The 15,635-nt window shown below is 46.0% G+C and overlaps 1 protein-coding gene across 1 annotated transcript in view; it reads left to right on the top strand.

The window, feature by feature from the left end:
• The window catches only part of LOC119971355 (dynein heavy chain 5, axonemal-like), a 461,705-nt gene that overhangs the window by 118,865 nt on the left and 327,205 nt on the right, over positions 1-15,635 (top strand). The window contains exon 18 of the mRNA XM_038806777.1: positions 5,660-5,777. Within this exon, the coding sequence (XP_038662705.1) occupies positions 5,660-5,777 (118 nt within the window). The remainder of the gene's footprint in view (positions 1-5,659; positions 5,778-15,635) is intronic.

The following is a 15,635-nucleotide window of genomic DNA, read 5'->3' as shown; positions in this document are numbered from 1 at the left end:
CCTGGCGGAGAGAAAAGAATTACAAAGGAACTTTGACCTGCTCTCCACCAGGAAAGCAGTACACCAACTCCGCCAGGCACGCGGGGCCCTATACGAACACGGAGACAAAGCCAGCCGCCTGTTGGCCCACCAGCTGAGAAAGCAGGCAGCCAGCAGAGAAATTGCGCAAATCAGAGATACCAGAGGCACGTTGGAAACAGAACCAGAGAGGATTAACAAAACCTTCAAGGCCTTCTACCAAGAGCTGTACATCTCAGAGCCCCCAACGGGGAAGGCTGGGATGAACCGGTTTCTTGACGGACTGAACATACCAGTTGTGGGAGAGGGCAGAAAACGGGATCTGGAAGCACCACTAGCACTGGGAGAGATCATGGAGAGCATTAGCTCCATGCAGGCGGGGAAGGCGCCGGGACCGGACGGATTCCCGGCGGACTTCTACAAAAAATTTGCGACAGCGCTGGCCCCGCACCTGCGGGAGATGTTCACAGACTCGCTAGCTAGGGGCACGTTGCCACCCACGTTAGCACAGGCCTCAATCCCGCTGATACCTAAGAAAGACAAAGACCCAACGGAATGTGGGTCATACAGACCCATATCTCTGCTGAATGCAGACGCCAAAATACTGGCCAAAATCCTAGCCAAAAGGCTAGAAGACTGTGTACCTGAGGTGGTCACAGAGGACCAGACGGGCTTTGTCAAAGGTAGACAGCTGACCGCGAACATCAGGCGCCTGCTGAACGTGATAATGACCCCCTCCGGGGAGAGAACACAAGAGGTGATCGTCTCCCTGGACGCAGAAAAGGCCTTCGACAGAGTCGAGTGGAAATACCTCATAGAGGTACTGGAGCGGTTCGGGCTTGGAACAGGGTTCACCGCTTGGGTAAAGCTCCTGTACAACGCTCCCATGGCGAGTGTACAGACCAACAATACCAACTCCCAATACTTCCAGCTGCACAGGGGCACCAGACAAGGATGCCCACTGTCCCCGCTGCTGTTCGCACTAGCAATTGAACCGCTAGCAATCGCGCTCAGGGCAGCAAAAAATTGGAGGGGGATCCGAAGGGGAGGTAGAGAGCACAGAGTCTCACTCTATGCGGATGATCTGTTCCTCTATATCTCGGACCCACAAAGCAGCATGGACGGAATCATCGCGCTCCTGAAAGAGTTTGGAGCCTTCTCGGGCTACAAACTCAACATGAGCAAAAGTGAGATCTTCCCATTACACCCGCAAGGGGGGGGGGGGGGGGGGGGGGGGGGGCAGCACTAAAGGGGCTGCCGTTCAAACAAGCCCGACATAAATTCCGCTACCTGGGGATCCAAATAGCCCATGACTGGAAAGGGATCCACAAATGGAACCTCACCAGCCTGACGGAGGAAGTTAAAAAGGACCTGCAAAGATGGAACACACTCCCGCTCTCCCTCGCGGGGAGAGTTCAGACGATCAAAATGAACGTACTGCCCAGGTTCCTCTTCCTGTTTAGATCCATTCCGATCTACATCCCCAAGGCCTTTTTCAAAGCGCTGGACAAACTCATCATGGCGTTCATATGGGGGGGTAAAAATGCTAGGATCCCAAAGAAGGTCTTACAAAAAACAAAAACCAGGGGAGGGTTAGCCCTCCCGAATCTACAATTCTACCACTGGGCAGCAACAGCCGAGCGACTAAGGGGATGGATCCAGGAGCCAGAAGCTGAGTGGGTGCGTGCGGAGGAGGCCTCCTGCATGGGAACCTCCCTCCGGGCCCTCGCCACGGCAGCACTCCCATCCCCACCCAAAAAACACTCCAGCAGCCCAGTGGTGACAGCCACCCTCCAATCCTGGAACCAACTGCGGCAGCAACTTGGCCTGACCAAAATGTCGAACAGGGCTCCCATCTGCAACAACCATAGGTTCAAACCAGCACTGACCGACGCCACCTTCAAAAGGTGGAGGCAGGACGGGGGGACACTGACAGTCAGGGACCTATACACGGACGACAGGATCGCAACACTGGACGAACTGACAGAGAAATTTCAGCTAGCTGGGGGGAACGAGCTACGGTACCTGCAGCTCAAAAACTTCCTACGAAAGGAGACAAGGACATACCCACAACCGCCACGACAGACACTACTGGAAGACCTACTGGACGCAAGTATCCTAGAGAAAGGGAACTGTAGTGACATGTATGACCGACTGGTAGATAGGGACGACACCGTACTGGACGCAACAAGGAGGAAATGGGAGGACGACCTGGGGATGGAGATCGGGTGGGGACTCTGGAGCGAAGCACTGCATAGGGTCAACTCCACCTCCACGTGCGCAAGGCTCAGCCTGACGCAACTAAAAGTGGTACATAGAGCCCACTTAACAAGAACCCGTATGAGTAGGTTCTTCCCGGAGGTGGAAGACAGATGTGAACGGTGCCAAAGAGGCCCGGCCAACCACGCCCACATGTTCTGGTCTTGCCCCAGACTCGTGGAGTACTGGACAGCCTTCTTCGAGGTAATGTCCAAAGTGGTGGGAGTGAGGGTGGAGCCATGCCCGATAGTGGCGGTCTTCGGGGTTTCAGAACAGCCAGATCTATTCCTGGGGAGGAGGGCGGATGCCCTTGCCTTTGCCTCCCTGATCGCCCGCCGTAGAATCCTGTTTGGCTGGCGGTCAGCAGCACCGCCCAGAGCTGCGGACTGGCTGTCCGACCTCTCGGAATCTCTCCAAATGGAGAAAATCAAATTTGCCATCCGAGGGTCGGACGACGGCTTCCACAGAACGTGGGAGCCATTCATGCAACTGTTCCGGGACCTATTTGTGGCCAATGTACAAGAGGAAGAATAGTCGGGGGAAGGTAGCGGGAGGGGGGGGGGGGCTACAGGTTCGTTACGGGGGTTCGATGGCTAGCTAAGGCCCAAAACCAAGCTAAATAAACATGTTGGGGGGGGGGGGGGGGGGGGGGGCGCAGTTACTACTACGAAGATGCTTACCTGTAAATATGTATGTTAATTTTTGCGTGTTTGTTTTTGTTTGTTTTTTTTTTTTGTTTCTCTCTCCTAACAATTTGTAATTTGTTCAATATAAAATACGAAAACTGAATAAAAACATTTATAAATAACTTGCTGGAGGGAAGAGGTAACAGGGTTGATGGAGGTAATATTGTTTATGTGGTCATGGACTTCCAAATGGCATTCGATACAGTGCCACACAACAGACTTGTGGGAACATTTCTAGCTCATGGAATATAAGGGACTATGGCAATGTGGATATAAAATTGGGTGGGTAATAGGAAATGGAAAATGATGTCTAATGGATGTTTTTTGGGCTGGGGAGCATTTGTAGTGGAGCTCCTCAGGGGTTGGTATTGGGACCCTTACTTCTCCTGATGTATATTAGTGATCTAGATCTTGGTGTGCAGGGAACAATTTCAAAATCTGCATATGATGTAACACTTGGAAGCATTATAAACTGTGAGCAGGATAGTGTAGAACTTCAAAAGGATATAAACAAGTTGGAGGAGTCGGCAGATAGTTGGCAGATGATGTTCAATGCAGAGAAGTCTGATGTGATTCATTTTGGTAGGAAGAACATGGAGGGATAGTATAATGTAAAGGGTACAACTCTAAAGGGTGTGCAAGCGCAGAGGGACTTGGGTGTGAATATTCAAAACTATTGAAGGTGGAGAAAGCAGTTAATAAAGAAGACAGTATCCAGGCTTTATTAATAGGGGCATAGAGTATAACAGAAAGGAGGTTATGCTGAACTTGTGTAGGATACTAGTTTGATCTCAGCTGGTATTGAGTACGGTTCTGGGCACCACACTTTAGATGTGAACACAGTGGAGAGAATGCAGAAGTAGTTTACAAAAACGGTTCCGGGGATGAGAACTTTCAATTATGAAGATAGACTGGAGAAGTTAAGACTGTTCTCCTTGGAGAGAAGACGGCTAAGATCCTTTGATAGAGGTATTCAAAATCATGAGGAAGCTGGGCAGAATAGATAGGGAGAAACCGCTCCCGCTCTTAGAAGAATCGAGACTGAGAGGCCACAACGTTAAAGTGATTTGCAAAAGAAGCAACGATCACAATTTATTTTGTGTTCACTATTTCTTTTATGTTATGTTACTTTTGTATTAGAAACAATTCAAAATACTGTGGGTGCCAGAAATCGGAAATAAGAACAAAAAATGATGGACAAGTTCAGCAAGTTCTGATGAAAGGTCACAACCTGAAATGCTCACTCTATTTCTCTACACAGATGCTGCCTGATCAGCCAACATTTTCCAGAATTTTTTTGTTCATATTATGAAATTGCTTTTTCTGCTTTCCAAAGCTGATTTTTTCAGTGATTTTTCTAAGTGCATATCTTGACAATGTGCTGACTGATCTTCCTTCAACCGACATTGATTTCCTGATAATTCCTTTAACAATTTTCGCTGCCACCTCAGTCTTTCCATTCGATTGTGGATAGTGCCTGTAGCATTTGTGATTATTCCGACATTTCGGCCAGAAATGTCTCTCAATACAATGTAACTCTTGCTCTGCTCTGTCATACATGTGCTCTGACTGACGATTTGCAAGCTCCGCATTTCTACACAAGTCTATCAATTTCTTGAGCATACGTTTTTCCTTTATAAGTAGACTTGCTCTCACTGAGTGGTCTCCTACATTTAATACTATTCGATCTTCAGTCAGATCATCTTTTAGCTGCCCAAATTTATATGATTCTGAAAGTCATGACTGCAGTCACATGTTGATCAATAATTTCATGTTCACCTTGTTCTCTAGTGTTGAATACATAATATTCTTACTTAACGTTCATACAGGGTTCTAAGCATTCATTCAAGCCTTTCAAAAGCTTTGTTGTCTGTTTTCTTTGTTCGCCAGTAGGATTTAGGGTGATGTACAATTTGTAGCAGTCCTTCCCCAACAGTGTTAGAAGTGTAGCTACTCTTTTTTAGTTCCAGCTCCCTCCCATCAAGGCCTTAAAATTCACCCCTTGGAGAACAAGAAGATTTTAATTCAAAGCTGAAACACATTAACCTAAGGAATAAAAAAAATCCTTTGTGACCTGCCTCCACCACCACTTGTAATGTTTAGTCAATATTAACCTTGGTAATATTCTTCATTGCAAGTCTTTTCTTTAATTTTAAAATGCCTTTATACAACACGTGGATACTCAACTTAGCAACCATTTAAACCCAGTTAAATTCTGTCAACAACCCCTGAAGACTTTTTTTATTTAACTGCCCGCAATGCCATCAATGCTGCTAATTGAGTTTCTGCAACCCCTAAATTGTAACAAGTTACAGTGAAATGGACAAAACAAACAGGAGAGTGCATGAGAGAGAGAGAGAGAACACAATTGGAAGATTTTCCATTCGTCAATTCCTTCCACATTACCCCAGAGATGTCACCCATACCTTCCATGGGTAGACAGAGCACAATTTGGAACACTGGATATCCAAGAGGCCAGAATCATAGGATTGGAGAGTTCAGGCCTTGCAGCAGAAAATAGTGTCATTAATTAAAAATCATGTAGAAATAGTATTTTGATGATTCAGTGGTGTGAAAATGTAATGATTTAAAAAACCGTATCTTTCATGATATATTTACATTTTGGCTTCACTGTATTCATATATATATTGAAAAAATGAAAGAACTTTTTATTTTTAACATCCGTTTTCTAATAGGCTATGTGCATCAAAGGAGCTCAATCACTGCAATGTAAGAGTATGCTGGTGGAATTAGCAACCAATGAACTCATTAACATGCTGCTTGATGACGATTCAGATGATGAAAATGATGAAGGTATAATAAACTGGAATGAACCTCAAACATGTTGCCTTAATAAGGATTCATGCTCTTCTATTGCTGTAATGCGATGTTAATTAAATCAAACAATTAGGGTGCGATTTAACGGCCGTGTTATGCCCATCACAGATTGGGGCGAGCAGGTTAGATCATTGGAGAGGTCCAAATTGGGATCCGCGCTAGGCACCGATCAGTTTCCGATCTAACTAGCCTGCTCCCGTTGAGATCCGGATTCATCCAGACATGGCAAGAAACCAATCATCACCAATTAAGGCCAATCTCCATATCGTTAATGGGAAGGACTCCATATCTAATGACCATCCGCTATTTAATGACTTCCCCAGGGAATCTCCAGCTGGGCGCTGTTCAGTATTGGTCCACACAAACGTGGACCAGGCGAAACGGCACCCGGGGATCTCCCGTGCCATTGGATGCCCCTGGGTGGCCAGGGATAGTGCAGGGTGCCCCTACTCCCCTCCCCCGGAATGCAGGCACTGCCCATCTGGCACCTTGGCACTGCCATTCTGCCACTGGCCAGGTGGCAGTGCAAAGCCAGCAGGAGCACTCCCAGAGTGGCAGTGCCAAATTTTCCAGCAGCCAGGTTGGCAATGCCAAGGGTCAGGGCCTGAGGGGGGCCATGTCCATGAAGGGAGTTTGGAGGGGGGTATGAAGGGCAAGGTGGAGGGTACAGGGCGGGTATGAAGGGTTCTCTGGAAGATCGAAGGGGTAAAGGGTGGGTGTCCTGGAAAGGGGGGGGGGTGCAAATGGGGGCGTGGAAAAGGGGGGACACCCAGCGACCCAATACTGGGGTGTCCTCACTTGCGGAGGAGAGGGGGGAGGGGTTACTGCCCATGTGTATGGGGGGGTGACATTGTTTATGGGTAGGGGCTATGGGGGACCCTTTCAAAATGTCAGCCTGATCGCTGAGGAGCTGGTCTGGCCAGTCAGTTCAGCTCCCCAGTGTTGAAAATAATTCTAAGTGTGGGCTAAACTTGTGGGAAACTCCCCAGGGCTAAAAAAAATGACTGAGTGTGGTTAGATAGCCGTAGGGAGCTTGCCAACAGAGCCGGGGGGAAACTCCCAGCAAAACTCACCACAAATGGCACTTCAAAACCTTTCTGTTATATTGAGCCCTTAATATAAAATCAAAGTTGATGTACTATATTCTGATGACATTGGTTTCTGCCTCTCACAATTGAAGGATGTTTAGCAGGGAATAAAAGAATATCACTACAGAAGATTGAATCTATTGCAAGAGCTTTGGGTACAGCTGATACATTGATTAATATTCATTGGTTTTGGGAGTGAGCAGAGTTGAAATATTTCCAAATTTCTCAAATGGCCACGCACATAAAATGTTATCAACTCACTTAAGCTTACCACTTAGGCATAGTTGTCTATTGCACTTGACACCTTTTTATTGAGAACCCAGAACCATATAAGTAATTATATTGGCAGGTAAAAATTCAAAGGTAAAAAAAGGCATAGTTTAGCTCCTGTTATGTAAAAAGGTTCAATGATGTCTTTTGACATTTTAAAGCCATTGAAAGTTTGGATGTTGAAGACAATGTTACAACGTCTTGTTTCAAAGGACCATGTGCATCATAATTATATTACATATAGTCCTAGAAGATAGATCAGAGTACTTCCTAACTGGTGAAAAGCTAGAAGAAATGGAGGTCCAAAGAGCATTTCGGGTCCATGGAGATAGATATTTAAAATATCACAGACTGGTACAAAAAATAATCAAACTGTTAATGGAATAGTGTTAATATCCAGAAAGCTAGAATGCAAGAGGCTAAAAGTCATGCTGCAACTTTACAAAGCAACTTGGAAGAAGCACTGAAGACAACAAGGGCAAAGATGTACTTTGGGGGAGGGACTTAAATGTTCACCACCAATAATGGGCTGATAAGGCTACCACTGACTGAACTGGCCCAGTCCTGAAGGACATAGCTGCCAGACTAGGTTTGCGGTGGGTGATGAGAGAACCAACAGAGGGCAAAACCTACTTAACCTCATTCTCCTCAATTTGTCAATCACAGATGCACCTGTTTAGGACAGTATTGGTTGGAGTGACCACAATTCTGGTAGAGATGAGGCTCATCTTCACATCGAAGAGCTGTTGTGTGATGCTACCACTGTGCTAAATGAGAAAGATTCGGGATAAATCTGGTAGTTTAAGACTGGGCATTCATGAAGTTCTATGGGCCACCAACAGTAGCAGAATTGTATTCCACCACAACCTGTAATCTCTTGGCCTGGCAGATCCCTCACTCTACTATTACCATCAAGTCAGGCGACTAGCTCTGGTTCACTGAAAAATGTAAATGAACATGCCAATAATGGGATGACTCTTGTACTCAATACCCCTTCCGATGAAGGAAAGCATGCCGTACGCCTTCTTGACCACTCTATTGACGTGCGCAGCCATCTTCAGGGTACAATGGACCTGAAAAACAGATCTCTTTGTACATCAATTTTCCCTAGGGCTTTTTCATTTACCATATAGTTCGCTCTTGAATTGGATCTTCCAAAATGCATCAGCTCGCATTTGCCCGGATTGAACTCCATCTGCCATTTCTCCGCCTAACTCTCCAAATCTGTCTATATTCTGCAGTATTCTCTGACAGTCCCCTTCACTATCTGCTACTCCACAATCTTAGTGTCATCTGCAAACTTGCTAATCAGACCACCTATACCTTCCTCCAGATCATTTATGTATATCACAAACAACAGTGGTCCCAGCACGGATCCCTGTGGAACACCACTGGTCACAGTTCTCCATTTTGAGAAACTCCTTTCCACTACTACTCTCTGTCTCCTGTTGCCCAGCCAGTTCTTTATCCATCTAGCTAGTACACCCTGGACCCCATGAGACATTACTTTCTCCATCAGCCTACCATGGGAAACCTTATCAAATGCCTTACTGAAGTCCATGTATATGACATCTACAGACTTTCCCTCATCAATTAACTTTGTCACTTCCTCAAAGAATTCTATTAAGTTGGTAAGAAATTACCTTCCCTGCACAAAACCATGTTGCCTATCACTGATAAGCCCATTTTCTTTCAAATGGGAAGGGATCCTATCCCTCAGTATCTTCTCCAGCAGCTTCCCTACCACTGACGTCAGTCTCACCGGTCTATAATTAAGTGGATTTTCCCTGTTACCCTTCTTAAACAAAGGGACAACATTAGCAATTCTCCCGTCCTCCGGTACCTCACCCGTGTTCAAGGATGCTGCAAAGATATCTGTTAAGGCCCCAGCTATTTCCCGTCTCACTTCCCTCAGTAACCTGGGATAGATCCCACCCGGACCTAGGGACGTGTCCACCTCAAAACCTTTTAGAATACCCAACACATCCTCCCTCCTTATGCCGACCTGACCTAGAATAATCAAACATCTATCCCTAACCTCAACATCCGTCATGTCCCTCTCCTCGGTGAATACCGATGCAAAGTACTCATTAAGAATCTCACCCATTTTCACTTGAGGAATTGAACAAACAAATGTGATACAAAATGGGATAATTAGTTAGGATAATGTAGAGGATATACCCGGGTATAGGAGCCGGAGAGTAGGGTAATGAGTTTATCAGGGAATGAACAAAGGAACTGAGCAAAACATGGCCAGAAAGGGGGGAGGGGCAGTTGCTAGGACGAGAATGCTGAGTGAAAGGGGCCCCCCCAAGGGCTGAAGAATGTGAAGTGAGCCAATCAGGATATATGGCCAGGTCAAGAAGTGTATAGGTACAGCCTATGGGAATCTTGCATTCATTACTGTTGCCTTATTTGGCCGTATGTATGTGAAACTTGATGCAACTTGAATGTATCTGTACAGAAATGTTTTGTCCCTTTGTTCACTCTCGCTGTTGAAGATTCAGGAGTCTGTGGTTGTGTCCTGCTCTCCCAATAGAGTGAGTCTCCCCAGCTAGCTGGTTAAAATAAACAATAATTGATACCTGCAAATCCGTCTCAAATATTATTGAGACCAGACTGACAGCAAAAGAATCAGGATTGTCACTCTGACTCCACGCATAACTTTCCTCCTTTGTCCTTGAGTGGGCATACCCTTTCTCTAGTTACCCTCTTGGTCCTCATATATGAATAAAAGGAAATAGAAATAATTTTGTTTCTTTATGAACAAGACCACCCAACAGGGACTGTCCTGGGAGTGACCTGCTGCCTTCAGCAGGACTTTCACAGTAACTTACTGCAGTGTTAATGTAAGCTTACTTATGACAATAAAGATTATTATTATAGTAAATAGTTAAATAAACTTATATCCATTTATATCCAGCTTTCTTGGTCATTAAACCTCCCCAAGGTCCGGGCCACCTGGAATATATCTTTCTAACAGTCCTGGGACTTTGTTCCAGGCAGAGTGCTGCACTACCCCCTTAGTATCACTGCAGCACTGTGTCTGGCCGAATTGGAGAGCTGTCAGCCAATCAGTTTGGCCAACATCTCCCATGGACAGTGTGGTATTATCATAACTATCAGCATTACAAGGGTTAATATAGTACATGAATAACCACCAGAGGGAGCTGCAGATACTACTATATAAAGCAGTGATGCTGGACCTTCGGGGAGGAGTGTATGCAGGAGACAGCTAATGAAGGTCATAAGAGCAGTTAGCGTGAGAAGGTCAGATTATAGTTTATACTAGTGGTGATATTAGCAGAAGATGAGTGCGGTTAGATGTTATTCATCAACTCTGTACTCTAAAGGACTAAGTGTTAACCCAGTTTAGTAGTGTAAATAAAATCATAGCTTTGTTGAAGTAAAAGCTACACTGTGGTCTTTGTGGAACACCACGTCAACCATTCTAAATAAGCAACTTAAAAAACACCACAAACAGGACTTCCTTCCAAGTGCCGACGGAGGTTTCGCCCACTGCCAATCACTCTCAGGATTGTACGGGTCCTTCCTGTTGATTACCTTATTTCCCCTTTCTTTATTTTTGCTGTTATCATTTTTGGCCCATGGATGCTAAATGGACATTTATCTTAATGGACATGTAATGAGGAATTCAAGAAGTTACAACAGAGGACACTCTGCTGGTTTTGGGCAGATAAACTCAAGACATTTTGACACCCGAGAGGCAGGAGTGGGACTCAGGTTGATTGGTTGGCTGGTCGCCAATGAATTGGCCAAAAGGCCGTATTCTGCTCAGTAAAAGGTGGTGATTGGATCCTCCCCTCTGTGTTTGTCAGTCTTGTGTGTGTGTGTGTGTGTGTGTGTATAGAGGGTGGGTGCAAGTTAAAGTGGGGAATTAGATAACAGTTAACCAGTTGTATTTGCTGCATATTTCATTATAGTTCTTGTTATAAATAAAAAGTAATTCTGTTTAAATTTGTGGTAAACCTGTTAACTAATTAGTGGGAAGCCAAGCGTCAAAAAGACTTTGGGTATTTTTCTAAGAAATGTTGGTTAATTCAATTGCGTTGTGACTCCGGGTCAATTGGAGCTGGAATTGACGGCGCACTAGCCCAGGGTGTCTTAACAGGGTGGTGACCGCTCTCCATCCTTAGAATAATAACCAAAGTATCTAATCTTATTGACTACCCATCTACCATATTAAGCAATCACTCCATCCACACTGGTGCATAGTGGCTGAAATGATTACCGTCTATCGGATGCACTTCTCAACTGTAACTCTCAAACCTACCAGGTATACCACCTGGAAAGTCAAGGGCTAAAGCCACCTCCAAGTTCCCTTCCAAGTTCCACACCGAGTCTTATTTGGAATTATATTGCACTTCCTTCATTGTCGTTGGATCAAAATCCTGGAACTTCCTCCCTAAAAGCACGGCAGGAGTACTTTCATCACATGGTCTCCAGTGTTTCAAGAAAGCAGTTTGTAGCCATCTAAGATGGCCACCTACAAAAGACTATGGGAATTATGGCCAACCCAGAACTGAGACAGATACAGAGCCTATGTGTATTTGAAACACAGGTAACCAGACCTGATCGAAACCACCTGCTCGTTTGCATTTTAATTGCCCATTTTCCCAGGACAATAGAACTCCAATCAAGCAACCGGTACAGCCACAGACTGATCAGCGCCATTCCCTTGCTCAGAAAGCACAACTGCCAAGGTCAATGGCCGCTAAGGACCCTCCCAGCTACCAAGGCAGCCGCCCCTTTATTGGCCAAAATCGAAGACAGTGATCAGAGCCTTGTCGAACTATTGGGTCCAAGGTTAAGGACCGCCCCCAAGGGCGCAAAATCCCAGAGGGATAAAAGAGAGCACAGCCATGTGTTCAGTCTCTTTTGGATCCAGCCTGTGCCAACCCAATTGCAGCAGGAACAGCCAGCCAAGTTCAAGACCAACGATCGCTACCTGACGGATGAGCCCAGCAGAGACTGAGCCACTTCCTTCGAACCAGCCAAGTGAAATCCAGATAAAGGCTGTATCCATTTGCACAGGTCGCCCTGAAGTTAATTATAGGTTATAGTAGCTGATAGGTGTAGTTTAACTCATAGTAGATATTGTGTTTGTATGTCGACATAACCCTTGTGTATGTAAAGAAACCATCATTTGAAGTAACTAACTGGATGTATGGTAATTTGATCGATATAAGGGAAGGCTTGTGGTTCACCAACATCATTAATATTAGCAACAGTATTGGCGACGCTGTTGGGATCGAAACAGGCAACAAGTTCACCATTAGCTTTTCACAGATAATTGGGAATAGTCAAAAATGCTGGCATTGCCAGTAGAACAAACAGTGCAGAAGGAGGCCATTTGGCCCATCGAGTCTGCACCGACCCACTTAAGCACTCACTTCCACCCTATCCCCGTATCCCAGTAACCCCTCCTAACCTTTTTGGTCACTAAGCGCAATTTATCATGGCCAATCTACCTAACCTGCATGTCTTTGGACTGTGGGAGGAAACTGGAGCACCCGGACAAAACCCACGCAGACACGGGGAGAACGTGCAGACTCTGCACAGACAATAACCCAGCGGGGAATTGAACCTGGGACTCTGGCGCTGTGAAGCCACAGTGCTAGCCACTTGTGCTACCAGGCTGTCCTAAAACAGAGCACAAAAGTAGGCAGTAATGCCTACATCCTGTGCTCCATTTTAATAACAAAGGCCTTGGATAGGTTTCAGTAAGTTAAGTTCAAAAGAGCACCTACAGTTACAAAATTAATGTTGTAAAGACATGGATGCCTGAGACAAACTAAAGCAGCTTGATAGTAAGTGTGACCTCCATTATCATTGCACAGAAAGAAATATGAAGTAAACAGAAACCGGAGGTGATTGCAGAGGATAACTTCTTTATGAACTTACATTCTGGTGATTAGTATCAGCATTTCATGAGTTGTCTTCCCTTATCTCAGAGCTCCTGTTGTTCTGGGTAGTAGAGTTCCAGTTGTTCTGTGGAGTGCAGCACCACCCATTTTAATACAGTACTAATGAAATGTAACTTAGTAATGGAGCACAGTTTGAAAATCTCAAATTGTCTTTCTTTTCCCTGGACTGGATAAATTGGAAGTCGAGAGCCTTATGCAACTTTTACAGGAGTGCAAAAACCCGGTATGGGGCAGCGAGTGAACGTACGTAATAGAGTGCAAAATAGCATTCGCCTTTGTGGTGATCCTCGCCTGAGTCACCAGGGGGCAGCGCGGGGACACCCATAAAAGGAACGCCGAAGGCCCGCCTCCGCCACTTGAAACCGGAGGGGTTGGAGTGGCAAGAGGTGCAAGAAGCTGAAGGGTGCTAGTCTGTTTGGGGCCTAGTTGCAGAACATTGAAGAGCAGCCTTTTCTCAAGTGTAATCTGTAATTTATTGTGGGACACAATAAATCATCCTTAACCTAAAGACGACTTCGAGCATTCTTTCAAGAAGCATAACATGGTACAGGAGTGGATTCTCTGAACAGAGGGAACCAGCGCTACCAGCAAGACAAAGAAAGAAAAAGACAGCAGACAAAGAAGAAGCACCAGCAACAGGCAAGCCACCAGACTTTGCAGCCTCTCAACTTCAGACGACTTTCTGCAACAATGGAACACACGGTACTTCCAGCGCCAATGAGAGCTACAGGTAATTTAAATTATAATTGGAAAATGTTCAAACAACAATTTGAAATGTACTTGTTAGCTCAGGACTTACATACAGCCACCGATGGAAAGAAAATTGCACTTTTAATCACATCGTGTGGCCAGCAACTGGTAGACACATATAACTCGTTCACATATGCGGATACTGAAGACAAAACTAAGTTTCAAGTGATAATGGCAAAATTGGATGAACACTATAAGTCTCAATCCAATGAAATCATTGAAAGATTCACCCTCCGTCACAGACTCCAAAAACAAGGGGAGACTATCACCCACTTGGTCACAGAGTTACGCTTGCTGGCACAAGGCTGCAACTTTGGTGATTTAACAAACTCACTCATCAGAGATCAGCTAATCTATGGTCTTGCTGACAAAAAACTAAGAGACTCACTATTACTGCAAAACGATTTAACACTAAAAACTACCATAGAAAAATGCTTGTTACAGGAGCAGAAAATGCAGCAGGTACAGGAGCTATTTGAAAAACATTCCTTACAAAACATCCACCACGAGGACGATATAAAGATGGTGAATTCCCCTCACAGGTCGTCTCTTCCGTTTTCCAGGCCGTCTCTTCCGTTCTCTGGCCCGTCTGTGCATGCGCACCGTCCTGAAAGACGCGATCCCAGAAGTGATCGGTCCGCGCATGCGCACTACTCGCAATACCGGCCCTGGTCTGAAAACCGCAATGCGCATGCGTGAACGCAGCATACGCATGACGTCATGACGTGTCATTACTGCGGCTCCTCCCACTTAAAAGGGCAATGTCCTGCCCAAGGAAAAAGGTGCAGAAAGTGTTCAAAAATGAATCACTTCGCCTCCCAATGTCAATCCACAGCTAAATTTCACTCGTCCACTCAACGGCATGGCAACCTGAAAGTCCGCACGGTTGATGTCACGAACACTCAGGCTCCCGACGACAATTTTTCCAACCATGAAGAATTCAACTCCTGGGAGCACACGTACAGCATTGGCATTATTAATGCCACAGCGGGACCACAGGAGCTGACGACACAACCTCGACACGTGCATGCCATCAACTCTGCAAGTGAATGGACTGCCACGGTGCACGTACAGGACTTCCCCATCACGTTCAAACTGGACACGGGAGCCTCAGCAAACTTGCTAACGAGCAAAGATCTCGCATCGGTCCCAGGGACGCACGAGGTGTTACCTGCAGCATGCAAGCTCACTGACTACAACGGCAACCCGATCATCTCCAAGGGATCCTGCCACCTACAAGTTGCCAACAAAACTGTCGTAACAGGCCTACGCTTTGAGATTGTGGAAGACAACAGGTCCTCGCTGCTCGGCGCTCAAGCCTGCAAGGATTTGCAGCTCATTCAGCGGATTTTCATGCACACGGCTGCATCATCACGCATTTACGAGGACATACAGCTGCTACTCACCGACTACCCCGACGTTTTCTCGGGCATGGGTACACTGCCCTACACGTACAGAACCTTGCTCAAAGAGACAGCCATACCGGTTGTTCATGCCCCACGGAGGGTCCCGGCTCCATTGCGGGACAAGCTAAAAGCCGAACTTCAGCGTCTCCAGACTCAAGGCGTCATCTCAAGAGTCACACAGCCGACCGACTGGGTCAGCTCGCTGGTGTGCGTCAAGAAGCCGTCTGGTGAACTTCGGATCTGTCTAGATCCCAAAGACCTGAATAAGAACATTCGCAGGGAACACTACCCGATCCCCAAGCGCGAGGAAATCACGAGCGAAATGGCAAAAGCTCGCATCTTCACCAAGCTTGATGCCTCACAGGGTTTCTG

This window comes from Scyliorhinus canicula, chromosome 9, assembly GCF_902713615.1.
Source record: "Scyliorhinus canicula chromosome 9, sScyCan1.1, whole genome shotgun sequence".
Taxonomy (NCBI): Eukaryota; Metazoa; Chordata; class Chondrichthyes; order Carcharhiniformes; family Scyliorhinidae; genus Scyliorhinus; species Scyliorhinus canicula.
Note: the sequence above shows the minus strand (reverse complement) of the source record. Positions and strands in the feature narration are given on the sequence as shown.